At 47.8% G+C, this 26,301-nt stretch overlaps 1 protein-coding gene across 6 annotated transcripts in view; it reads left to right on the top strand.

Moving 5' to 3' along the window:
* PCM1 (pericentriolar material 1) overlaps positions 1–26,301 on the top strand; it is a 1,361,399-nt gene that overhangs the window by 560,977 nt on the left and 774,121 nt on the right. For all 6 annotated transcript variants that reach the window (XM_078678108.1, XM_078678107.1, XM_078678103.1 and 3 more), the window contains one exon: positions 14,500–14,681. In XM_078678108.1, the coding sequence (XP_078534234.1) occupies positions 14,500–14,681 (182 nt within the window). The remainder of the gene's footprint in view (positions 1–14,499; positions 14,682–26,301) is intronic.

Here is a 26,301-nt window from a genome sequence, read left to right as displayed (position 1 = left end):
TGCGCGTTGGAGTTTCCAAGACGGCACTCGCTCGGCGACGCCTTTCGGCGCGAGTGGAGTTGCGGTCTGTTGTACGCCTTTCCGCCTATACCACTTCTGCCCAGAGTGCTGAAGAAGATCAGGCGCGACCGGGCCCAAGTTATCCTTGTGGCTCCGGACTGGGCTCGAAGATACTGGTATCCCGAGCTACTCAGCATGTCAGTCGGTCCCTCGATCCGCCTGCCCCTTCAGGAGGACCTTCTGTCGCAGCAGCAGGGGACGGTCCTCCACCCGAACCTGTCCAGCCTCCACCTCCATGCGTGGAGATTGAGCGGCGACAGTTGAGGCCATTCGACTTGCCTCCTGAAGTCTGTGATGTGATTCTGGCAGCCACGCGTCCCTCCACTAAGTCGGTATACGCCTGCCGGTGGAACAGATTTGTGGCATGGTGCACAGCAAAGGCTGTGGATCCCCTTTCTGCCCCTCTTTCCGAGGTTCTCCTCTTCCTTCTTTCCCTTGCCCAGCGGGGCTCTGCTCTGGGCACTATCAAGGGCTACCTTTCTGCCCTTTCCGCCTTCTTAAGGCTACCTGATCAGCCATCTTTATTCAAGTCCCCTATTGTACTGAGATTCTTGAAAGGCATCACGCACATGTATCCACCTGTTCCGTTCGTGATGCCTCAGTGGGACTTGAATCTGGTTCTGACATTCTTGATGTGTGCTCCCTTTGAGCCGCTTCATTCCTGTCCTCTCCGTCTTCTCACTTTAAAGACAGCCTTCCTGGTTGCCATCACCTCTGCCAGGAGAGTGAGTGAGCTCCAGGCTCTTTCTGTTAAACCTCCTTTCTTGTCCGTCCATCCTGACAAGGTGGTTCTTAGGACTAGGCCTTCTTTCCTGCCCAAAGTAGTTTCTGCTTTTCACATCGGGCAGTCCATCACCTTACCCTCCTTCTTCCCGCCTCCGCATCCTTCAAAAGATGAAGAGCGGCTCCATCGTCTGGACCCAAAACGTGCGCTTTCATTTTATATGGATCGCACACGCCAGTTCCGGGTGGATGACCAACTGTTTGTTGGCTACGTGGGTGAGAAGAAGGGAAGGGCGGTACAGAAACGAACCATCTCTCGGTGGGTCGTCCTGTGCATCAAAGCATGCTACTCTTTGGCTCGGAAGGAGCCTCCTGTTGGGCTGAGGGCCCATTCCACTCGGGCCACGGCGGCTACTACTGCCCTGAGCCGGGAGTCCCTTTGCAGGACATTTGCCAGGCGGCTACGTGGGCCTCGCTGCACACCTTTGCGAGGCATTACTGCCTGGACAGTCAAGTCCGGAGGGACGGCTTCTTTGGCCGTTCGGTCCTCCAGGATTTTCTGGTGTAGGATTGTATTGGTTCGCAGACCCACCACCGGGGTTGGTATTGCTGGAGTATCTATTCTAAGGTAAGGAATCTAATACTAACCTGTTTCTTTCAGATGAACAAGTTACTTACCTTCGGTAACGATATATCTGTAAGAAACAGTAAGTTAGTATTAGATTCCTTACCGCCCCACCCGTCCTCCCCGTTCTGCGAACTGATACCTAGGGTTAAGGACATCCCTTTCAGGGCCCTAGTTTCATATGGCACCAGTGTTAGTTCTCACATGGCTCTGCGTGTTCTGGCGCGGAAAAGCTGTGTGCAAAGAACTGACGTCAGCGCGCGGAGGCGGCGTCTATATACTCCAGCGACGTCATCACGGCGCACGACGCCGACGACGCGGAGCCGCAGGGGACGCCTGCAGACGACGCCTACCGACGCGCAGGGGTACTGCTACGCAAAAGTTTCCGGATCCAGACTGACGCCTGGGGATATTCTAAGGTAAGGAATCTAATACTAACTACTGTTTCTTACAGATATATCGTTACCGAAGGTAAGTAACTTGTTCTACAGCTCTAAATGCCAAGAACAGGTGCATACTGGCAAGTAGCATTTTCCTTTTAATAGTTATTTTTTTATTATGTCCGGGGTCTCCGCACATGGGCGGGAATATTCAGTGCTTATGACTTTGATGAGGATACCCCTGAAAGAGAACTAGGATTACAGGTAAGTAACTTATCCTTCTAGCTCATTCTCCCGTTTCCACCTGGTTCTCAGAAGTAAGGGGGAGAATTTCCCTTTTTGCTTCTGCATGGAAGAACATAACATTAGATAAATGGGTGATAAAAATTGTCCATGCAGGCCATATGTTGACGTTCATCCAGAGAAACCCAGTTTGCCACCAAGAAAGGAAAGTAATTTTCAACCAAGGATTTTATTCCATACTCCTCCTAATCAAAAAGAAGACTGGACGATAGAGCCCAATACTGGATCTGAGAAAGTTGTACACTTTTCAAATTAAACAAACATTTCGGATGATTACTTTTACACAGTGGCCTCCAGTTGAAGCAAGAAGGGGATTTTACAACCTTCTTGGACCTTTCACATACCCATTCATTGAAAACACAGAAAGTACCTTCTATTCTCAGAAGCAGGGCAGCCCTACCAGGTCGAGGCACTTCCTCTTGGAGTCCAATCAATCCCTCGAATATTCACCAAATGTTTAGCCCCAGTTTCCGCGTTTCTCAGGCGAGAAGTTCACCAGTTGTTCCCACACCTGGACGACTTGTTAGTTAAAGCGCCATCCAGGTATGGAGCAAAAGCTTTTAAGAGTGCTTGCATCAGTTTCTTCCGGAAATTAGGTCTCACTTTGGACAGTGAAAAGTTGTTGTTGGAACCCAGATAAAAATCCATTTTGTGGGAGCGATACTCAACACACAGTTGCAAAGAGGTTTTCCATGATGAGAAAGTTGCTGACCGTGGCAAAGACTATTTCTGGAAAATTATTCCTCATAGTGAGGCAATAAAAGTCCCTGTTGGGCCACCTATGGTATCATGTATGGGCCTCATTCCAATTTGCAGGCTCTGTATGAGACCTGCAACAACTGGATTTGCAATGCAAACGAATGGGAACTAGGCCATTTATTACAGGTTAGAAATCGCTGTGGAACATCTGCTAGGCTGGCAGAATGATCAGGCAGACGTACTTAGTCGGCAATTGTCAGATTATCGCAAGTGAGAACTAGAACAACAAGCATTTGCTATGCAATAGGTCTCACATTTTTTAGACTTGGATCTAATGGCGTTTTAAATTACAATGCGTTTTACCTATGTGTTTTAGTTTGAAGTGTAGTGGATGTATGAACAAAGGTGCAGCTGCAGCACTGTGTAGAGGAGTAAGAATGGGTAATTACTTCTGGGAACAGAGACACAGCTGCAGTACTGCCTAGACATTCTAGAAGGAGAAATTACAGATCGGACCAGAGGAGCAGCTAGCAGCACTGTGTAGAACAGAGACACAGCTCCAGCACTGCCTAGACATTCTAGAATGAGGAATTACAGATCGGACCAGAGGAGCAGCTAGCAGCACTGTGTAGGGGATTTAGAATGATGAATTACCGACTGGACCAGACAATCAGCTAGTAGCACTGCCTAGAGGATTACGAATGAAGAATTGCCACAGGGACCAGAGAAGCAGCTGCAGCACTGGTCTAGAGGACTAGCAGTGAGGATTTCCCAATAAAACCAAAGAAGCATGTAACAGCACTGCCTATATGACTAAGAATGAGGAATTGCCACTAGGACCAGAAAACCAGCTATCAGCACTGCCTAGAGGATTAAGAATGAGGAATTATCTACGGGACCAGAGAAGCAGCCAGCAGCACTGTCTAGAAGACTAAAAGTGAGGAATAACCACTGTGACCAGAGACAAATGCCCAAAGACTGGACACAGCATGCGTTGTAGAGCATCGCATGTGCGCTGCTCGGCATGACATAAAAACGGGAGGGAAGGATGGAGAAAGTAAAAAAACGAGACAAAGCAGGAGAAAGCACTCAGAAAAATGGGGGTAAAAAGGGGAAAGCAGTAAAAAACGACCCAAAAGCTGGAGAAAGCACTGGGGAGGAAGCAGAGTGGTGCAGCTGCAAAGAATAGCTGGGTCTGGGACCATCCTGTATATTACACTGCTCGGACGCTAGTTTTCTACTGTTGCAGGCATCTCATCTCTGGAACAATCTTCCCTCTTTTCTAACTTCCACCTCAGAGCTTCTGCAGTTAAGGAAATCATCGGAAATCTGGCTCTTCACCCATTAGGCTAAGCACAGCACTGAATTAATGGACCCTTGCTAGTTATCAGTGCCATGGCACTTTTCTAGGTAGCAGTTGCGCTCAACAAATGGAAAAATTAAATATACATTCCCATCTAAATGCAACACTTTTCCTTAAGGTGAGGTGAGTAACAACTGTTTACCATTGTCTAGGAAGGTAAAATAGCGCTTCTGCAGCTTTTCAATTGTTTAAGACATCTGTCATCCCAAAACTGAGGCAGGGTACAAATATCTTTAGCACTTCCAGTGCTCATTATGTGTACAACAGTATATGGCTGGATGAATTGAATGGTTCATATCTTAAAGAGTACTTTCCTTACTTGTTCAAAGTCAGAATGGCCATCAACTTCCGGCATTTAAGTCTGTACTTGAAATTGTAAGTGCCAGTAAATCATAGAGAATACGTGGGCTGGAAACTCAAAAGCTCAATTCCCCAGCACCATGATGGCTTTATTGAACGCAGGGGTGTTTGGTACCAAACAACTAATACTAGTGTTGAATTTATTAAAATGTACTCAGAGGGCACCTCAGAGGTACCCACTGAAAATCTACCAATCCTGGTGTGGTCTACGACTGGCTTTAGGCAGCCTGCCTCCACTAGACAGGTTTCTGGGCACCTGGGTCGAGAGCCCCTGCTCTCTGAGGCCTGAAACAAAGCCCATCCCTGGCAGAGGTGTCGCACCTTCTCGCCCAGGATGGGCATAGTACTTGAGAGGAACGCTTAAAGGCCTTGCCGTCTTTCTAATGTGAACCCGCCTCTGCTGCTAGCTGCAGATGGCAGCCCCCGGTTGAAACCGCCACTTTCTGCGGGAGAACCAGCGGGGAAAACCAAGATAGAATGGGAGGTGTACCCCCACCCTTGCCAACTCCACCCCTCAGGTGCTGGATGCTACGTAAAGCACATTTTTTAGTGCCCGCCATCTTGAAGATGGTGGGACTTATCCAATTGTTGCTTGGACAATACCCTTCCCACAAGAAGGTGGCATAATAGGGGGTGTAGAACACGCAGGTGAGGAACCCATTGTTCCCTACCTGTTACTCACCAGTAACGTCACTAAATCTAGTATTTAGGAGGCTCCTCCAGACCCTGAAGTAAGATATCGGACAACCTAAGAAGAGCCGGACACTACAGCATTGCATCAGCAGAGAAGACTGCAGACACCAGCTGACTTGGCCCCAGCCCTACTGGCCTGTCTGTAGCCCTCGACGATCGTGCGGTAAAAGACGACCCTTCCTGCAGCTCAGCGACCTTCAAAGCCTTGAGAGGACTGCCTGCCTTTTAAAAAGATCAATATCTCCTGTGGACAGCGGACCTGTCCAGAAGAAACCAACTTTAAAGAACAAAGAACTCTGCCCTGAGGGACTGTGAAACCACAGCCAGACCCGAAGCCTAGGACCAAAGACCAAGTGGCCCACCGGTCCTGTGCAGGTTCCCCAGCGCTTCTGAACAAGAGTCCACCATGGTCTGACCCCTGCCGGACTGTACCTTGACTAGTTCAGCCTCAACTTGAAGACTCCCCCTGACCGCTGCCTGCCCGGTAAGACTTTTCTGATGCCTTAGGACACCCCTGCGCCAAAGCCCCTGTGCCTTGGGGTGCACGACCAACTGTGTCCTTACGTCCCCTAGCATCTCTGCTTACCTGGGCAGCTGTGGGTTTTCTTCGCCCGGACACCTGGCTGAGTCTGCAGTATTTCTTCAAATTCTATCTCCTCCATTGAATTGCGTTGGGCGCCTGACGCTGTGTTGGTATTCTACATCCAGCCGTCCCAGTGCTGCTGAGGGTGTACGTTTGGTACTGCCTTGTGCACCCTCCCCCCTCCCCTTGTACTTACCTTTAACTCCAGGAGATCGACCCCTAACACCACTTTACCTCCCTGTTAGCAGTGCAACTTCAAACACCCCGTCTCCATTGGTTAAAATTTGGCACCCGATCCCGAATTTGACCTCCGCATCCGGCTGCCCCTGTGCCGGTGGTGATGCAGCTTTGGTGAGAATCTGAACCTTGCCTGATACTGAACCCCGAAGACTGGATCTGAAAGTCGAGTAATTACCTGAAAAACTTCATTCTTGTGTTCCTACCATACATTAACATAGCACAGCCTGAAAATTGTGGTGTCCACTTTTAAAGTGTAAAGTATTTTTCTTTTCTGCATACATCTTGGTCTCAAAATAAATCCTGAAAGAAGCTTGTTTATCTAAATTTGGTGTGGATCTCCTTTTTTGGTCATGGGTCACTTATTAATTATTGTGTACATTACAAATGTCTTACACTCCTCTGTGTTAGGCCTACGGTTTCTCAACCACACTACCACAAATGGAGCACTTTGAGTTAACATTGAGCCCTGTACGCTTCTGGGAGACTCTCTGAATTCTGTGCAAGAAATAACCACTTAGTGGTATACCATAAACAGAGCCACCTTCCTACAGTTGCCAAGGTCGATCTGAAGCAGTCTTCATTGGCCATTCAGCTCAACAGTGACAAGACAAGTGGCACTCACCACCATAAAGAAGCAGTAAACATGTTCAGGGTTGCAAGTGGAGCCAGGAGTTTTTTCTTTGCTTGGAATTCTTTATTCTACTTGCCAGTTATTGTATGATTTTTCTTTTTCATAATGTAAAACACTGACTGAATTTAGATGTTCTAGAATATCTATATGTTGTCTCACAAATGTTTAGTCTCCGAGTCAGTCTGACTCCTGGACTAAGCTTGACTTACTTCCCTTAGCGATCCTAAGAGCTAAATGCATTGGATATTCAATTTGGACACCAGTATTTATTTCGCTCCTGGAACACCAGTAGTTAACGACTGGTTGTCTTTTATCAATTATATATCGTGGTACATCTTTAGCATGTTTTATTATTAGAATTCGTCAGTGATATCCTTCAATAATTTACAACCTATCACTTACAAAAATTAGCCACTTTTAATAGAAAAATAACCTCTAGAAACTAGCTGCACCAATGTCTTCAGGCTTCAGCCTATTAGTCTAAGTTGTCTTGTTCTGATAGATACATCTGCCGTGTGGATTCCTCACCTTGTGAATATCCCCTCGCGTCAGCAACATTCGGAAATTCTTTTCGTAGCCTCGCGCCGACGTGGACTTGGACGTCATAGAGACAAGGCATCGCACGCGACTCCGCTGACGTCACCGACGCCTATATTAGGCCCACGCCGGCGTGATGACATCAGTTCCCTTTTTTCCGCGTCGTCGACGCTAACGGTTTCGGGAATCTCAGTAGCCAACTGGTACTTTGTTGCCTTTTTGTTACCGTTTTCTGCTTCTTTGTTTCTTGTCTCTTCGACGATGTCGACAAAGAAGATCGGCTTCAAGCCCTGCAGGGAGTGCGGAAAAATGATGTCCATAACTGACCCGCACGAGGACTGCATTTGGTGTTTGAGCTCTGATCACGATGTGGATGGATGTTCGTCTTGTCGGAAGATGAACCCGAAGGCCCTGAGAGAGAGAGAGACCAAGGTCCTGGTAGCGAAGCTGAAGGCTGGAAAAGGAAAATCTTCGAGGTCTCGTTCTCGAAGGGCGAGGTCGAGGTCAAAGTCAAGATCCAGATTTCGAGAGGAGTCGTCTTCGAGGTCCGCTTCAGATCATGCTTCGAAGAGGAAGCATAAGAAGAGGAGGCATGAGTCCCGACGTCGTTCCGGTAAGGAGTCGGGCTCGAGGTCGAGGTCACCGAAGAAGGTACGTTCTAAGGTGGTTACGCTGGATGTCTCTGAACCTGAAGGTGAGGCCTCGCCTTCGGAGTCGCAGGTGCAGTCGCCGACTCCGGCTTTGAATCCGTCTCCGGCCCAAGAAGAGGAAGAGGTTCAAGTGGATGTGGATTCCGCGCCTACCGAAGAGCCGAATCCGAACCCTCCACAAGACCAGCCTGAGGGTTTTCAGCCACCCTTTCCGACCCCAGGCCAGGACCCATCGGCGTTTCTGAACACTATGTATGGTGTCTTTTCAAGGGCGTGGTACCCCTCTGGCGCACCTTCGGGTCCCATGGGTCCTCTGGCTTTCAATCTAGGAGTCCCTCACTCCTATCCTCCTGCTCCATTCATGCCCTTAATGCCGGCTCCGACGCCGCCATGGCAATTTCCGGCTCCGCCAAAGGCGTCGCCCGCTCCAGATCGACCCCGAGAGCATCCTGCTGGGCCATCTGATTCGATACCGACGTCGATCCCGGCTCCGTCGGAGCTGTTGGTGGATCCGGCTGCGAGGCGTGTGAAGCAGAGGTCCAGAAGGGAGGCCCAATGCCTTTTGGAAGAGCGAAGGTATATGGAGTCACATCCTGATATGGAGGAAGGTGAATTGGAGGAGGACTGTTTTGAGGAACTGGCTGACGCTGGTAGCGTGGATTTCTCTCCGGAGTGGGAGTTGCCTTCAGGCTCTGATACACCTTCTAAGGATGTCTAGCCTTATCATATGGTGATGAGGAAGGCTGCAGAACTTCTGCAATTGACTTTGCCAACGGTGGAGTTTAAATCCAATCTTCTCAGAGGTTTTACATTCGCCTAGTTCTGTGGTAGAACCATTGCTTCCGTTTAATGACGCATTAACGGAGCCCATTTTGGAGGTGTGGAAGACACCACTGTCAGCTCCTGCAGTTTCTAAGAGTGTGGCAAGAAGGTACAGGGTTGCACCTGAAGACCCTGCTTTTTTGACGTCTCATCCATCACCGTAGAGTCTAGTCATTCAAGCAGCCTGCTCCAAAAAGAATGTTAGTGCCTTTCCCCAGGTCCCCAGTGAAAAAGAGGCAAAGAAACAGGATCAGGTGGCTAAAAAGACCTTCTCCTCTGCAAGCATGGCGTTGAAGTCGACTAATGCCACTTGTCTGATGGGGAGGTATGTGCATGCCCTTATGGATACTTTGCGTACTATAGCTCCTAAGATTCCTGATGCCAACAGGAAGGATTTTGAGGAGGTAATTTCGGATGCACAGGCAGCGGCTCGCCAAGTGATACAGAGTGGTCTGGACACTGCGGACACGGTGGCACGTATCATGGGCACTGCTGTCGCCACTAGAAGATCAGCTTGGCTGAAATCCTCAGACTTTTCGGCAGATGTTCAGGCGACTTTGCTAGATCTGCTGTTTGATGGATCTGGTCTCTTTAGGAAGAAAGCTGATACGGCCCAGGATAGATTTAAAGACAGTAGGACGACCGCTAAATCTTTGTCTCCAGATCAGAGGCTCTTCGACCAACAGGAGATTCAGGGGTTTTGGTCGCTCTTCCTTTCTGAATTACTGACATTGTCAGCAGCAGCAACAACAACAGCAGCAGCAGCAAAATTCCATGTACAGATCTTTACAGGGGAAAGCAAAGAGCGTGTCCTCGTGGACGTCAAGCCTCTTCCTCCTCCACTTCCTCCAACCCTCCAGCCTCAGAAAAGCAGCCCTAGATCCGCCATTCAGGTGGGTCTGGTGGGGGGTCGGCTTACCCATTTTCTACAGGATTGGGAATCGGTTATATCAGATCTTTGGGTTCTCAATCTTGTAGGAAATGGGTATGCCCTTCCCTTTAGGGAATTTCCTCCCAATTACCCTCCTTGCCAAGGTTTTTGCACGGAGGAACATCTGTTGCTTCTGCAGGAGGAAGTGCTGACTCTGTTAGGAAAGGGTGCGATAGAGGTGGTCCCAGAGCAGGAAAGGGGTCAGAGATGCTACTCCCGGTATTTCCTGATTCCCAAGAAGGATGGCAGACTTCGTCCAATCCTGTATCTCAGGATCTTGAATCTCTATCTAAAGCAAGAGAAATTCAAGATGCTCACCCTTGCTCAGGTTCTTCAAGCGCTGCTAGAAGAAGACTGGATGGTGTCGCTCAACTTGCAGGATGCCTACTTTCACATCCCAATCCTGAAGTCGCACAGGAGGTATCTCCGTTTTACGGTGGGATCGCAACACTATCAGTTTGCGGTCCTTCCGTTTGGACTTACTACAGCGCCTCGAGTCTTCACCAAGGTGATGGCGGTGGTGGCAGCGCATCTCAGAAGGCCGGGGATTCCAGTATTACCCTATTTGGACGACTGGCTGATCAAAGCAGAGTCGTCAGAGAGAGTGCTCCATCATCTGCAAGAGACAACCCAGTTGTTGTACAGGTTGGGTTTTTCGATAAATGTTCCCAAGTCTCACCTGGTGCCCTCCCAGCGCAACCTGTTCATAGGTGCTGTACTGGACACAACTGTATGTCGCGCATTCCCTCCTCCTCAAAGGATTCGCGACATACAGGAAATGATTCCTTTATTTTACAATGGAGCGGTCGTTCCAGTCCTGAAGGTCCTTCGTCTGCTCGGTCTGATGGCTTCCTGCATTCTGTTGGTCAACCATGCACGCTGGCACATGAGGGCGCTCCAGTGGTGCCTCCGCAGGCAGTGGTATCAACACAACGGAGATCTCAGGGAGTCAGTGAGGATCTCCAGAGAAGCTGCGGCGGATCTGTATTGGTGGGGCGTGGCAGGCAACCTGTCTCAGGGGAAGCCTTTTCAGCTGCCTCCTCCGGTGGCCACAGTAATAACAGATGCATCCACTCTAGGGTGGGGTGCTAATCTGGGGGATCTGGAGGTCAAGGGTCTTTGGTCTCCAAAGGAAAGGTTGCTTCATATCAACCTTCTAGAATTGCGGGCGATACGTTTGGCGCTCAAGGCCTTCCTCCCTTCCCTTCCCTTCCCTTCGCTGTCGGTCGGTCCAGGTCCTGACTGACAACACGACCGTGATGTGGTACATCAACAAGCAGGGAGGAGTGGGGTCGCAGTGTCTCTGCAGAGAGGCTCTGCGTCTCTGGTCCTGGGTTCAGGACCATCAGATTTGTCAGATGGCGGATCATCTGGCCGGAGTTCTGAACGTGCGTGCAGACAGTCTCAGTCGGCAGTTCTCGGCCGACCAGGAGTGGAGGCTTCACCCGGAGGTGGTTCGTCACGTCTTTCGGACGTGGGGGACACCTCAGGTGGACCTGTTCGCCACTCGCGAGAATGCTCACTGCCTGTCATTCTGCAGTCTCCAGTATCCGTTGCAAGGAGCCTTGGGGACGCGTTTCAGTTGAGTTGGGGAAGTCAACTCCTTTACGCGTTTCCTCCCATACCTTTGATTCCTCGGGTTCTGAGGAAGATTCGCCAAGACCGGGCCCAAGTCATATTGGTCGCCCCGGACTGGCCAAGAAGGGTGTGGTATACAGATCTTCTCCACCTCTCCTCTCACCCGCCGCTCCGTCTCCCTCTCGGGGCAGACCTCCTCTCCCAGATGGAGGGGCAGGTTCTACACCCCCACCTCCAGACATTGCACCTTCATGCCTGGAGATTGAACGGGGCAACCTGAATTCCTTTTCTCTCCCGCCTGACGTGGTGGATGTCATCTTGTCAGCCAGGCTTGACTCCACTAAGTCCCATCTATTCATATAGATGGTCAAAATTTGTCACTTGGTGTGGGGAGAAATCTATTGACCCTTTGAGAGCCCATTTGTCTGATGTTCTCTAGTTTGCCCTCTCTCTGGCGCAGCAAGGGCTTGCTGTTGCCACTGTTAAGGGCTATCTTTCTGCGCTGTCTGCATTTCTCTGCTTGCCTGACCAGCCATCTCTTTTCAAATCTCCTGTAGTTTAAGGTTTTTATAGGGCCTCACAAATAAGTTCCCTCCTACTCCTTTTATTGTGCCTCAGTGGGACTTAAATCTTGTCTTGACCTTTTTGATGGGTGCTCCCTTTGAGCCTCTTCACAAATGTCCTTTGAGGCTTTTGACTCTTAAGACAAGTGAGCTTCAAGCTCTTAGTTCCAAGCCCCCATTCTTGACCATTCATGCTGATCGAATGGTTCTTAGGACCAGGGCTGCTTTTCTTCCTAAGGTGGTTACTCCTTTCCACATTGGTCAATCCATTACTCTCCCTACCTTTTATCCTCCACCACACCCTTCCAAGGAGGAGGAGAGGTTACACCGTCTGGACCCCAAGAGGGCGGTGTCCTTTTACTTGGACAGATCTAAAGACTGTCGTTTGGATGACCAGCTCTTCATTGGGTTTGCTGGCTGCAAAAGAGGAAGAGCGGTCCATAAAAGAAACTTGTCAAGATGGATCGTCCTATGTATAAAGATCTGCTACTCTTTGGCCGGTAAGGAACCACCAGACGGCATAAGGGCTCATTCTACAAGAGCTAAATCTTCAACCTCAGCATTGGCTAGAGGTGTTCCTGTAGAGGACATTTGTAGGGCGGCAACTTGGTCTTCCCTCCACACTTTCGTGAAGCATTACTGTTTGGATTCCGAAGTGAGAAGGGACGGCCACTTTGCACGCTCTGTCCTTCAGGATTTCCTGGTTTAGAAGAGTGGACACCCTCCTACAGGAGTGGGGACTGCTGTGGGACTCTATTCACAAGGTGAGGAATCCACACGGCAGATGTATCTATCAGAAGAACAAGTTGCTTACCTTCGGTAACGCTTTTTCTGGTAGATACAATATCTGCCTGTGGATTCCTCACTGACCCACCCGCCTCCCCGTTGTCCACTCTTCTATACCGGGATATCTGTATTGCGTTTATTTTATGGTCAAGAATATGTGTTATTTCGAATGTTTGTTTACATTTGCTTCACACTGTGTGTGTTATTTTGACTATCGTGTACTGTGTATACTATGTTCATTACTACTGTCATTGGTCCGTCCGTGTGCCTCGAAGGCACGGAAAAAAGGGCGGAACTGATGTCATCACGCTGGCGTGGGCCTATTATAGGCGTCGGTGACGTCAGCGGAGTCGCGTGCGGTGCCGTGTCTCTATGACGTCCAAGTCCACGTCGGCGCGAGGCTACGAAAAGAATTTCCGAATGTTGCTGACGCAAGGGGATATTCACAAGGTGAGGAATCCACAGGCAGATATTGTATCTACCAGAAAAAGCGTTACCGAAGGTAAGTAACTTGTTCTTCTCTTACCGTTCCGTAAAAAACTATTTATTGTGGTTTTCTCGTATGTTATTTCTATTTCTAGTGACTTTCTCTATTAAAATTGGTTACTTTTGTAAAGCAAATGGCTGACAGTTTGTCAATATATACCCTTTAATTGGCTGTTTTAATTTTTTTTGTGAAGAAAATGAATTATTTCTCTTAAAAAGAACATTTAAAGTTATATTTACAATTTATGTACATATTTGTAAAACGTGCTGTGGGATGATGCAGGACAATTCAGTGTTTATTCATATAGTGAAGATTATCCCTGGAAGAAAATTAAGATTACAGTTAAGTATCTATTCCTTCCTTATCATTCTTCCCCAGGATGCTTTGTTTATCTTTACCAAAACAAGAAAAACTTTTGCTGGTTTGTGGTTTTTAAAACCATTAGTGCCTCATGATATAAATTACCTCTTAGCGATAATGCCCAATGCCTGCTGAATAACTCGAAATCCCCAGAAAATGCACCATGTCATATCAGAATAAAGGAAGGTAGATGCTAAGAGTCGGATTGCAACTTTGGCAGTCTCACATCAGGTCACCACGTCAGCACCCAGCTGCGAGATCGCCAAAGCCCTCCGCCTGCCAGAGTTTTCTCCTGGTCTGGCAGTCTTGCGGGACCTGGCCCGTGGCGATTACTATCAATGGCTTGTATGTGGACCTTAGAAAGGCAGGGCAGAGGGACTGACGCAGCGTGTTCCTGCACAACATGGACTGTAACGTCCATGCCTTCCAGGAACTGGTGGTGTATGCATATAGGGTGGCACACCATGCCCCCCCCTCATGCATCCCGAGGCAGCAGGAGTCCCTGTGGGAGCCCACTTTGTTTTCTTCACTGCTACACTTTGCAAGGCGAGCTCACCACTATGCAAACTGTGACAGTGAGGAAATTCATAATATGCCTGGCAGTGTCGTAGCGAAACCACCAAGCATATTGCGGACCACCAAGCATATTGCGGGCCGCAGACCGATGTGCAACTGCAAGGGATCTGGGATCCCTGGCGGTTGCAGCAGTCCTTTGGCGGGCGTCCGGGAAGCTTGTAATAGGGTGGTCAGACCTGCACTGCGGCTATGCGCTCCACGAACCGCTGTATTCGTAATAAGCCCTTAAGTCAGTACCCCTAATGGAGATCATTTCATTCCAGTTATTTAAGAACAGCATTCGCTTGAAAGTCCCATCAGTTTTCTGGAGAATACAACCGTAATCTGGTCATCCTCAGCAGGCAGTTATATGTCACATATGATAAAGAGCCTGCTGATTGCTTTCGATTTTCACCTGTGTTTGAGCAATTAAAACTGGGTTGCTAGCAAATCATGATTCAAACAGTGGTCGTTAAATAGGCAGAAAACAATTAGTGATTTTTGACATCAATTTTCATTTCAGATTGTCACTAATGAGAGTAAAACTAAAGTAGGCTTTTATTTTTTTAGCTTTGGGCTGAGATACGTAGACACCAGATTTTAAGAGAAGAACTGCGCCAAAGAAGGAAGCAACTTGAGGCCTTGATGGCTGAACACCAGAAAAGACGTGGAATGACATGTGTTGCAGCAGCATCAATCAGAAGTGATGGCTCAGAGACTCTTGGAACTCAGCAATATAGTAGAACAGAAAAGTAAGTGCTTTAAAAGTTTTTACTTAAAAGAAACTTGGAGTTGCTTTAACCTTTATAATGCTAAATGAAATTATATTTCGCTTTAGCTCCTGTTTCAAGAAGACAATTTAGTAATCCCTTCTGTTTTGAACGGAGAAGCGGTTCTACATGTTGAACAAAATGTCCATGTTAAGGTATTTTATTGCCGGTTACAGGCGTGCACTACTGCATTGAAAATATCTTTGCAGCCAATTACATCCTTCATTTTACCGGTTTATCTGGGACTCTCTCCACCACGTCTTGCAACCTCTTTAGATTAGTGAATTTTGGTAAAGTAAGTTTTCCAGAATTTTATTTTTTATATATTCACAAGCTTGAATCTTCCCTGTCATCATGGTAGGAGTCCCACTGTAACAGAAGAAATATGAGTAATAAAACATCACCATAGACCTCAGTAGAAAAGAAAACTCACTTAAGTAACTTTTCAGCCTAATTCTATAACATCCAGATTTCAGCCAATCAAAGTAGAGACCTCAGGTTCCTTCCCCACAGAGCCATCATACCTCCGAATTCTTACCACACGTCGTGTGATAGGGAGTCTCACTGAACTCTGATAAGTTACAGTATTTCTTCTTCAACTTTTGACCTCCAGTCTCAGCTTTTGCTACTCTTAAGGTATTTGTTGGACTTTATACTTCTGCCCTTCCTTACTGTTGAGATGCCAGAGCCTAAAAAAGGGATGCTTAGACCCTGTAAGACCTGTGTAAAGTGTAGACCCTCATGAAACGTGCCTATATTGCCTCTACCCTGCCCACAAACCCGGGGAATGCAAGTATTGCCACATGTTTACAGCTAAAAACCTCAAACACCGGCAGGGTAGGCTGGTACTCTAGCTACAAAAGCGGAAAGCTGCTTCAGACTCTGAGTCTGAACTTGAGGAAAAGGCCCATTCTTCCTCAAGGAAAAGAAAGAAAGAACGGACGTCCCTCCTCACCTCATGGGGACTTTTAAGAGATCTGGGGCCATATGTAGGTAATCTCTATTTACCGATTTTTAAATAGCGAATTTTACTGATTCATTATTTGAAAATCGGTAAATAGTATGTAGTTAAATATTTGGTAAATTTTACAGAATCAGTAATATTCGGTATTACCGATTCGGTATTTACCGATACAGTAATTCCCATTCATTCCTATGGGCCTGGAGGCCCATAGGAATGAATGGGAAGCCATTCACTATTACCGATTCGATAAATACTGAATCGGTAATAGGGGGAACATATTCAAGGGTGGCAGGCTGTCACATTGACACCCTGTTGCACCTCTGAATCGTGCATGTATGCATATGTGGCACAGCCACATGGCACTGACAAAAAAGCAAAAAATTGGTATTTCTAAGATATTGGTATTTACCACCAACTTATAGTTGGTGGTAAATAACAAATCCTGAATGTTAAAATGCACTTGAGTGCCTCCTACATGGGAATTAAGGATTCGGTAATTTACCGAATCGGTGTTTTAAGAATTCGGTAATTTACAGATTCCTTAAATTACCGATTTGGTAAATTAACGAATCCTTGAAACCTGCCTCCTACATCTCTAATCCCTAAATACCGGTCGGTAACAGTGAAATTTTACTGAATTTCACCGTTACCGACCGTTATTGCTTCACCTACATATATGGCCCCTAATTCCCAAGACAAATCTGAACCAAAACACCACAAAATACCTCACAAAGAGGCTTCAAATCCTTCTTCAGCCCTGTGCGGCAGCAAGTTAGCTGGTCGCGGTGCTCCGGTGTGAGCTCCCGGCAAGATCAGCTCCCGATGCGTAGGAAGAGCAATTGAATGCGGACCCATGCGGTCGAAACGTAGCAGCATCATGGGGCCGTTTTCCTAAATATGAGGCTTTAATATGTGGCACGCCTGCGACTTTATTTATATTAAGTTGTGCGTTACACAGCGAGATGAGGTACGTTTCTCTCGGCGACGAGCATTTGCATCGTGTCCTCTCTCTGTCTTCATGGTTTTTGTGTGAGGACGAAGACGGAGTCGGGGAAGGAGCTGGAGGACGCCGGTTGGAGCCTGAAGGTAGTGAGGGGTCCCGAGCAGGGCTTGGTGGGTCTTGCAAGTTTTTTTCCGGTGATTGGGAGGTTCAAGACTTTCGGGCAAGTTGTAAGGAAGTTGGGGTTATTAGATCACTTACAAACTCGTGTAGAAAGCTGCCAATCGACCCCTCCCCCCTTCAGGAGTGTCGGGATCCGCCCAGAATCTAGTCCGAGGATTTGCGCAGCCGCGCTGGAGCTAAGGAGAGGCAGAAAGCTGAGAAGTTTGGTTTTCCCCCTTCGGGGGTCAGCAAATGTGGTGAACTTTCGGAGTACAAATATAGTTCCCTGTTGTAAGGAAGGTGTACAAAAACGTCAAGGACAGCTACAGCGTCCTGGGATACTTGCTACAGTGGAGGGGTCCCCGGTCTTTGAAACTAGTAATGGCAAACCAGTGTGTCTTACGTTGGTAGAGGATGTGCACAAGACAGAAACCAACTTTATTCTTGCGGATCACACTCCTTCTGCCAAGGCTGTCCCACAGATTTTCCCTATTATAAGCACTCCTACTACTTCAAAAATCCCTAATACACCCCCTAATGCATCTAGAGGGGGAGGTAAACGTGGTCGAGGGCGTAAAAAGAAAACTGGAGTAAATAAGGGAGGTGTCCCGGAGGTGGTTGGGGAGGTCAAAGAAGCCGTTAACACACCAGCTAAGACAAAACCTTCATCTTTCCTGAACACAGAAGTTAAGTCTAAACATACTAACTTGAAAAGTAAATCCAAGGCTAAAGCTAAAGATCCCAAAACGGTGCTCTCCCTAGGGTCGAAGATTACTCCTTCACTTCGTTCATATTTTAAGACCGTCCCTCAGATTTTGCACCTCTCTGATCAAATTGATGAGACTGAAGTGGCATCTGTTTCAGAGTCCCATTCGTCTTCTCCTACTCAAACTTTGGTGCCAGTAGTTACACCCTCACTGGAGCAGGAGAGTGAGACAGCTGAAGAGGGGTCTCTTTCCAGCCAAACTATTGGAAACATTGCTTCCACTGGTCCCCCTAGAGACTCTCTGGATTTACATGATATGGGGGATGACCCGCAGCCCGTGCAACCCCAGCCCCAACCTCTATCGGTGATAGCGCAGGGGTTACCATTAGCCTCAACTACACAGCCTACCAAGGAGGCCGAAGAGGTCGAGGAGGCCGAGGAGGTCAATGTTCTCGAGCTAGGTGGGGCATGCGGGGGTTGGATTTAGAAAATTCTTCTGCTTCTGTTTTAGTGGATCCAAATTCACTGCTGGTCTCTTCTTCTTCTCCGATGACGGCTACATCTTTTTTGGGGTTCTGCCCTTACCTTGGAGATAAGAAAGGGATTTGCTGAATCATCTGCTAACCAAATAGAGTTTAGAAACTACTGTGAAACGCTGGATAATAAAATTGAAGGGCTCACTACAAGAACTGGTGTGCTAGAGGAAACGGTTGGATCACATTCAATTTCTTTGGATCAGGCGAAAGTTGATATACAGAAACTTACAAAGGAAAACTTGGCTCTTAGCGAGAGGATGGAGACTCTTGAAAATAATGCAAGACGGGGGAACATCCGAATCCTTAATGTACCTGAAGGATCAGAAGGGTCGGATATTAAACAATACATCGTTGCTTTACTTAAAGAATCCCTGTGTTTAGATTACACTCTTGCAGAATTGTCGGCTGACATTCAAAGAATTCACAGGGATCCTTTCAAGCTAAACCCCCAGAGACCCAAACCTCGCAAAATTTTAGTCAACTTTCACACTTACCTTTTGAAGGAGCGTATCCTTAACCTAGCTTTGAAACAGAAGTCCTTGGCTGGGAAAGGCTTTACTTTTTTGATAAGATCAGACCTCTCTAGGGTAACACTTGAGAAGCAATGGGAATTTGGGAGGCGCTTGGATGCCTTTAGGAAATTAGGTGCAACAGCTCAGCTCATGTTCCCGGCTGCTCTCAAAGTTATGCACAACAATAAGATGTTTAACATCAGGTCGGTGCAGGCTGCAGATGAGCTACTAATGGAGCTGGGTAAGGGGGTCCGTTAGATATAACTTTATATATCTTGAATCTACCCAATTTATTCAAAGATGCTTCCCATGCGCCATTTATCTTTGATATTTCGATGCAGGCTCTTTACTTATGAACAGGGCCTGATCTGCTTCACAAACTGATTTATTTTTTTTATTTTTTTTTATTTTTTTTCTCTTTTCAAAAATGTTCTTGCTCTTCACAATTCTGTCTTAGATACAGCGGGTGATTTTTCTTGCCGGGAGTCAACTGGTGGGGCACTATCTACTGGACTTTGTTCCAGTTAGATATTGCAAGGGTTTTTCATGGGGGGAGGGGTAGACACTTTGGGGGGGGGTGGTGAGGGGTGGCAAAAATATAAAAAAAGTCCTCATTAACCTAAAGAACAATATAAGGAATGGTAATAGTTACACTTTTTGTAAGGAAGTTATGAATGGTCACATAAAACATCAGTGTTTTGGTATAGTATTTTTGGTTGCTTTAGCTTCTGGTGTGAGAGATGAGTAGTGTGAGGTTTCTCTCCTGGAACGTCAATGGCCTCCGCACCCAGCCCCGTGCTAACACAATTTTATCTGAAGGACTTGGATGTGCAGGTTATAGTGTTGCAGGAGTCTCATTTGACCCACAGTGAAATGCTCGCCCTCAACAAGAAGAATAGATGGATTGACTTCACAGTCTCTACCACTCAAACAACACATACTAGGGGTGTATCGATCATCTTTAAAAAAGGAGCTAAAGCTAGGTTGGTTACACAAACTGTAGATTCTTCTGGTAGATGGGCCATAGCATCAGTCATTATGGCTGGGTTTCAAGTTACAGTTGTAGGCTACTATGGCCTGAACCAGGACGACCCTTCCTGTTTGGAATTAGTCTTCTTGCAGTTACTCTCCTTTTCAGGCCCTACAATATTAGCCGGCGATTTTAATATTGTTCTGGACCCTGTCTTGGACAGATCTCCCAATAGTCGATCTCTGGTTCTGTCCAAGACTAGATCCTTCCTATTGGATGGTATGAGGCAATATGGGTATGTGGATGTTTGGCGACAAAGGTCGGGGCAACAAGGGGTTTCCTTTCGGAACCTCAAATACCATCATAAGTCAAGGATTGACTTTATCTTAATTAGTCAAAGACTGGTTGATTCTGTTAAATCCATAGACTACTTCCCCTCTCACCTTTCAGACCACTCTGCCGTTGAGTTGGAATTAGGTCTTCGTATTAAGAAACCCTTGAGTACGTGGTCCTTTGACCGCTCTCTCCTCTCTAATATTGAGGATATCACATATCTAAAGTCGGAGACCCAAAACTTCTTTATAACAAACAATGGCTCTGCCGTAAATAGAATCATTTGTGACTCATACAAGGCCACCTTGAGAGGGTTCATTACAGGTAAAGTCGCCAACGTAGGAAGCAATATAAGGAGAGGATCTCCTCTATTGAAGAAGATATAGCTCGTATTCAACTGAATATTGACACTAATTGCATAGCTCCAGGGCCCACTTTAGACGCCCTTCAGAATCAACTGCTGATTTTAAAAGGCAGCCTGGCCTCCGTTCTAAATCTGAGGGTCCAACAAAGATGGGAAGTCAGCAAATAGGCGCATTTCGAATATAGTGAAGGCGCTGGAAAATTACTAGCTTGGAAGACCAAAGTAGATCAGGTCCGCAATAATATAGCAGCTATAAAAGTAGGAAATAACAACTTTACTTCGGATGAGGAAATCAGGAGGGTGTTTAGGGAATTTTTCCAAAACATTTATCAAGAAGATAAGATAATTTCACCGGATACCATTAAGAGCTGGTTAAATAATATTGCTTTGCCATCACTTTCCTCTGAACAGTCTCAATATTTAGACAGCCCCATTACCGAGGATGAGGTGAGATCAGCCATCAGGAAGGGTAAGAGGGGGAAGGCGTCTGGACCCGATGGGTTGCCATCCGAGTTATACAAGGTTTTGGAGGTAGAAATTGTTCCCTTCCTTACTGTCCTATTTAATCAAATTGTTTTAGAAGGAATGCCTCCTCCGGTATCGTTGGATAATGCCTCTATCACCCTCATTTTGAAACCAGGCAAACCTAGGGAGTCCTGCGGATCATATAGGATACCCAGGGAACAATTACTGCGGAAAGAAAACAATAAAAAGAAAAATGAGGACCGGTTTCGCTTGATTACAACATACTCTGATGACACTAACTTTCTGAAAAACACATTACGTAAAAACTGGCACATACTGAAAACTGACCCCATTATCGGTATGGACATTCAATTGGGACCTTTAGTGACCTTCAAGAGAGCGAAGTCCCTCAAAGACAAGTTGGTCCACAGCCATCTAGACATCCTTCAAATAAAATCAAACTCGCTCGTAGCAATGAAAGGCTTCTTCCCTTGTGGAAGATGCAAAGCATGTGCATATAGCAAAAGAGTATTGGGCTATGAGGTTCCTGGCTTAAAAGACAGAAGGCCAATAAATACATTCATAACATGCCAAACAACACACGTGGTTTACTGTCTAGTGTGTCCCTGCAAGTTAAAATATATAGGGAGTACGATAAATGCTGTCAAATTGAGAATTCTGGAGCACATGCGTGCCATTGCCAACAAAGACTTGACATTAGTTGTAGACTTGGGATTAGTTGTAAATTCTCCTGAGGCACAGCCGGGAGACGCTTTGTTTGTCTGCTTTTAAAAACTGCAAATCTTGTGTATTTTTAACCTTACGCTCCCTCTGATCCCTGCACACGATTACTGTGTGCAGGCACCTGTCTCTGCCTAAATCGAGCGCTGGGAAGACCACAGGTACTTTCGCTTGGAAAAGCCCAGTTCCCCCGCCCGGAGCAGGACACGCCCACTCCGAGGCCACGCCCCCCTACACATCGTACTAATAGCGCGCTGTCGCGCTAGAGCGCTGGATTAGTTGTAAATTCTCCTGAGGCACAGCCGGGAGACGCTTTGTTTGTCTGCTTTTAAAAACTGCAAATCTTGTGTATTTTTTAACCTTACGCTCCCCCTGATCCCTGCACACGATTACTGTGTGCAGGCACCTGTCTCTGCCTAAATCGAGCGCTGGGAAGACCACAGGTACTTTCGCCTTGAAAAGCCCAGTTCCCCCGCCCGGAGCAGGACACGCCCACTCCGAGGCCACGCCCCCCTACACATCGTACTAATAGCGCGCTGTCGCACTAGAGCGCTGGATTAGTTGTAAATTCTCCTGAGGCACAGCCGGGAGTCGCTTTGTTTGTCTGCTTTTAAAAACTGCAAATCTTGTGTATTTTTAACCTTACGCTCCCCCTGATCCCTGCACACGATTACTGTGTGCAGGCACCTGTCTCTGCCTAAATCGAGCGCTGGGAAGACCACAGGTACTTTCGCTTGGAAAAGCCCAGTTCCCCCGCCCGGAGCAGGACACGCCCACTCCGAGGCCACGCCCCCCAGTAATCTCAGCCCATAAGAATGTGCATGATCAGGAAGCGCAGCGGACGAGCGCAGCGGACGAGCGCAGCGGGCGCGACGAATGCGCGCCTTCAGGCAAGCCCGTCTGCGCTCGTCTGCGCCGAGTCCGGGCCCAGGGCCACTTCCCTTACCCCCCACCAGCCAGCACTTATACGCTACTCCTCAGATCACCTACTCCAATTAAGGCCTACGACCACCGCATGCCCGCGGCACTCCCTCCATGCCACAGACCTTCCTTCCATCTGCCCTACCTGCTCTGCGCCACTCAAACCTCACCTGAGCACTACTGCTACGCAGGAATTCAAAATGCTCCTGCTAAACTGTCGCTCGTTGCCCAAACACAGCACAGAAATGGCCATATTGATAGAAGAGCACACCACGGACTTGCTTTTCCTTACGGAAACCTGGCTCACTAGCGAATCTAACCCTGCGATAGTGGAGTCCCTCCCAACCGGCTACCAAATAATGCGGCAAGACCGGCCAAAAGGGAGAGGAGGAGGCCTCGCTATCATTTTTAAAGAACAATACCTCTGCCGCCTCTCCCTGGAGTCCATCGCGGACTGCGAGAGCCTAGGCTTTAACATCAACCTTTCTCCCAACATCTGCTTTTCAGGCACTCTCATCTATCGTCCGCCCGGCCCTCCGAAGCAATTCCTTCTATCCCTTTCTTCAAATGCAGCTAGTAGGGTCAGCACCTCTTCTAGCTACACCGTGTTAGGTGACATAAACCTACAGTTCGATTCCCCCTCTGATCATGCAGCTGCTATCCTACTAGATGACTTAGCAGCTCTACAATTAACTCAATGTGTCCCTTCTCCCACCCACGAAAAAGGTCATTTACTAGACCCAATTTTCTCAAACTGCCTGGAAATCACAGTGGACCCAGGCATCACCCTACCATGGACGGACCATTTCTTAATTCCCTTTAAATGGACCACACTCAAACCTTCTCCTTCGGCTCCCACCACCAAACTCAGGCGGGCCTGGGCGCGCCTGGAGGTGGATAAATGGTGCATTAAATTGGCCAACTCACAACCAGAAATCCAGGACGACCCCGCCTCAGCAAATCAGGCATACTCCAACTGGATCTCCCAAACTTTGGACTGTATGCTCCCAGTGAGCAAAACTGTACTGAAGCGGCCTCAGAAAAGCGCCCCGTGGTACACCCAATTCCTCAGAGAAAAAAAGCGCCTCTGTAGAAGAGCGGAAAGACGCTGGCGTTTAGACCGATCAATAGAGAACAAAAATCATTACCGCGCAACCTTAAATGAGTACAAATCCCAAATAAAAACAGCACAATCAACCTTCTTCGCTGAAAAGATTCTGAATGCTAAATCAAAACCCAGAGAGATCTTCCAAATCATTAAAAAACTAACCAACCCCCCATAACAGCCCATGTCGAGAAATCGGTCACCCAATGTGACGACATCGCTGAATTCTTCTACCAGAAAATAAATAAAATCTATTCAACCTTTTCTTCTTCAAACACTGACCCACCCACTCAACCTAAAAACCCCTCCAACCCACCACCTCCTCCCTCCCCTCATAAGTTAACACACTTTCCCCCGCTAGATCTCTCGACTTTAGAATCACTGGCCCTCAGTGTTAAATCAGGCTCCCCGTCCGACCCTGCCCCTCCGGACATCCTAATGGCAGCATCCCATACTACCCTGCCTGTCATCAAAGAGGTTCTAAACTCTTCCATCTCCTCTGGCACTGTCCCACCTGAGTGGAAACGTGCCATGGTCAGGTCTCTGATCAAAAAACGTTCTCTCGACCGCTCCCTCGACCTCCGACCGGACCGGGACCGCTCTCGACGCGGGGCCGACACTCGGAGCTCGAGCAGCTTGCGGGACCGCTCCCGCCTAGCTTTACTTGTCAAGGCCCGGCAGTCGACGCAGGACTCCACGTCGTGGTCCGCGCCCAGACACCGGAGGCAGAGTCGATGGTGGTCGGTGACCGACATCAGGCGGTCGCACCCGTCGCAACTCTTAAACCCGGGCATCCTACCGGCACCTGAAGAAAGAGTTAGAGTTAACAAAAAACTTGGTCAAAAGACCGGAGTACTGCTCTTCGGATCTGCGCTAACTGGCGTGGAAAAAAGAAGAACTGACGTCAGCGCGCGGAGGCGGCGTCTATATACTCCAGCGACGTCATCACGGCGCACGACGCCGACGACGCGGAGCCGCAGGGGACGCCTGCAGACGACGCCTACCGACGCGCAGGGGTACTGCTACGCAAAAGTGTCCGGATCCAGACTGACGCCTGGGGATATTCTAAGGTAAGGAATCTAATACTAACTACTGTTTCTTACAGATATATCGTTACCGAAGGTAAGTAACTTGTTCATCTGGACCCGTCTGATTTGGCGAATTATCGCCCTATCTCTCTTCTCCCTTGGTTGAGCAAGGTATTGGAGAAATATGTAAACCAACAGCTGGTGTCCTATCTTGAAGACCACCATATATTGGATCCGACCCAGACGGGTTTCAGACCCAAGCACGGGACAGAAACTGCGCTCCTCATGGTCGTAGAGGAAACGCGAAAAACCCTGGATCAGGGAGGATCAGTGGCAGTGATCCTCCTTGATCTAAGCGCGGCCTTCGACACAGTGTGTCATGACACCCTATTAAGCCGCCTGTCTAGTGTAGGAATTGTGGATGGAGCTTGGGCCTGGTTTGAATCCTTCTTGAGGAACAGGTCTTTCAGGGTTTTTGACGGTGATTCAGTATCCTCTAGCAGACCACTAATTTGTGGGGTTCCTCAGGGCTCCTCTCTGAGCCCGGTCTTGTTCAACCTATACATGAGACCACTGGCCAGTGTCGTCCGCCCTTTTGGAGTTAACATCATCTCATATGCGGACGACACACAGCTGGTGGTCTCACTGGCGCAAGAATCATCTCAAACAGCGTCAGGTGGGCTCAGAGAATGCCTAGAGGATGTGAGGAGCTGGATGACGGCATCAGCCCTTAAACTAAACAGAGACAAAACCGAGCTAATGCTCCTGGGACCCTCAAAACCAGCTTTCCCCCCCTCCCTTTGGCCCTCCAGCTTGGGACCGCCACCAACCCCAAAAAATGCAATCAAAAGTCTTGGAGTGTGGCTGGATAGCTCACTCTCCTTCAACACCCAAGCCACTAAACTCTCAGCTACATGTTTTTCCATTCTGAGGGTATTAAACAAAATCTTCCCCATTCTCCCCCTGGAAGCCAAACAAGCAGCCATCCAAGGACTCATCCATTCCCGACTTGATTTTAATAACGTACTCTACCTGGGTGCACCTGAATACACCCTGCGTAGGCTGCAAACTGTTCAGAACAGCGCTGCTCGCCTTTTACTTAAAATCCCCCACAGACACTCAGTCAGGACTTGCCTAATAAGCCTGCACTGGCTACCGATCCGACAGAGGGTTCTGTTTAAGGCGCTATGCATAGCCCACCAAGCCTTCTGGAACACGGGTCCCACCATCACCCGCAACCTGATCTGCCAATACATCCCGAAGCGGAATCTCCGGTCGAGCCAGACCCTTCTGGCAAGTGTCCCAAGGATAAAGAGATCCAGAACAGGCGGAAGAACATTCATGTACAACGCAGCTAAGGCTTGGAATGCTCTACCACTTCATCTCAGAGCTACCCAGAACCATAATTCTTTTCGAAAACAACTGAAAACCCATCTGTTCACTTCTGGTTGCTAATTCACTTCTGTGTCTCCTTTATGTGCACTGCAGGTTTACAACTCCCCCAGCGCTTGGACGCCCACGGGCAACAACTGCGCTCTACAAATCCCCAAGTTTACAAGTTTACATACCCGGTGGCGAGACATTTCGCCATCAAACACCATAGTAACCGAGATCTGCTCCAATACTTTGGATTGGATCACATCCTGGCACACATAAGAGGTGGGGACATGACATTAAAACTTAGAAGGCTGGAGTCCAGGTTTATTATTGACTTGCAAACAAAAAATCCTAGGGGTTTGAACAGCGGAGAAGAACTTGCAGTCCACCTATGAAACTAGTTCATCCTTTTAGATTTAGAATCTGCAAACCAGATGTTTAATAGTCAACAGCAATTAACTGTGAAGTATTTTAGAAT

This window comes from Lissotriton helveticus, chromosome 2_2, assembly GCF_964261635.1.
Source record: "Lissotriton helveticus chromosome 2_2, aLisHel1.1, whole genome shotgun sequence".
Taxonomy (NCBI): domain Eukaryota; kingdom Metazoa; phylum Chordata; class Amphibia; order Caudata; family Salamandridae; genus Lissotriton; species Lissotriton helveticus.
Note: the sequence above shows the minus strand (reverse complement) of the source record. Positions and strands in the feature narration are given on the sequence as shown.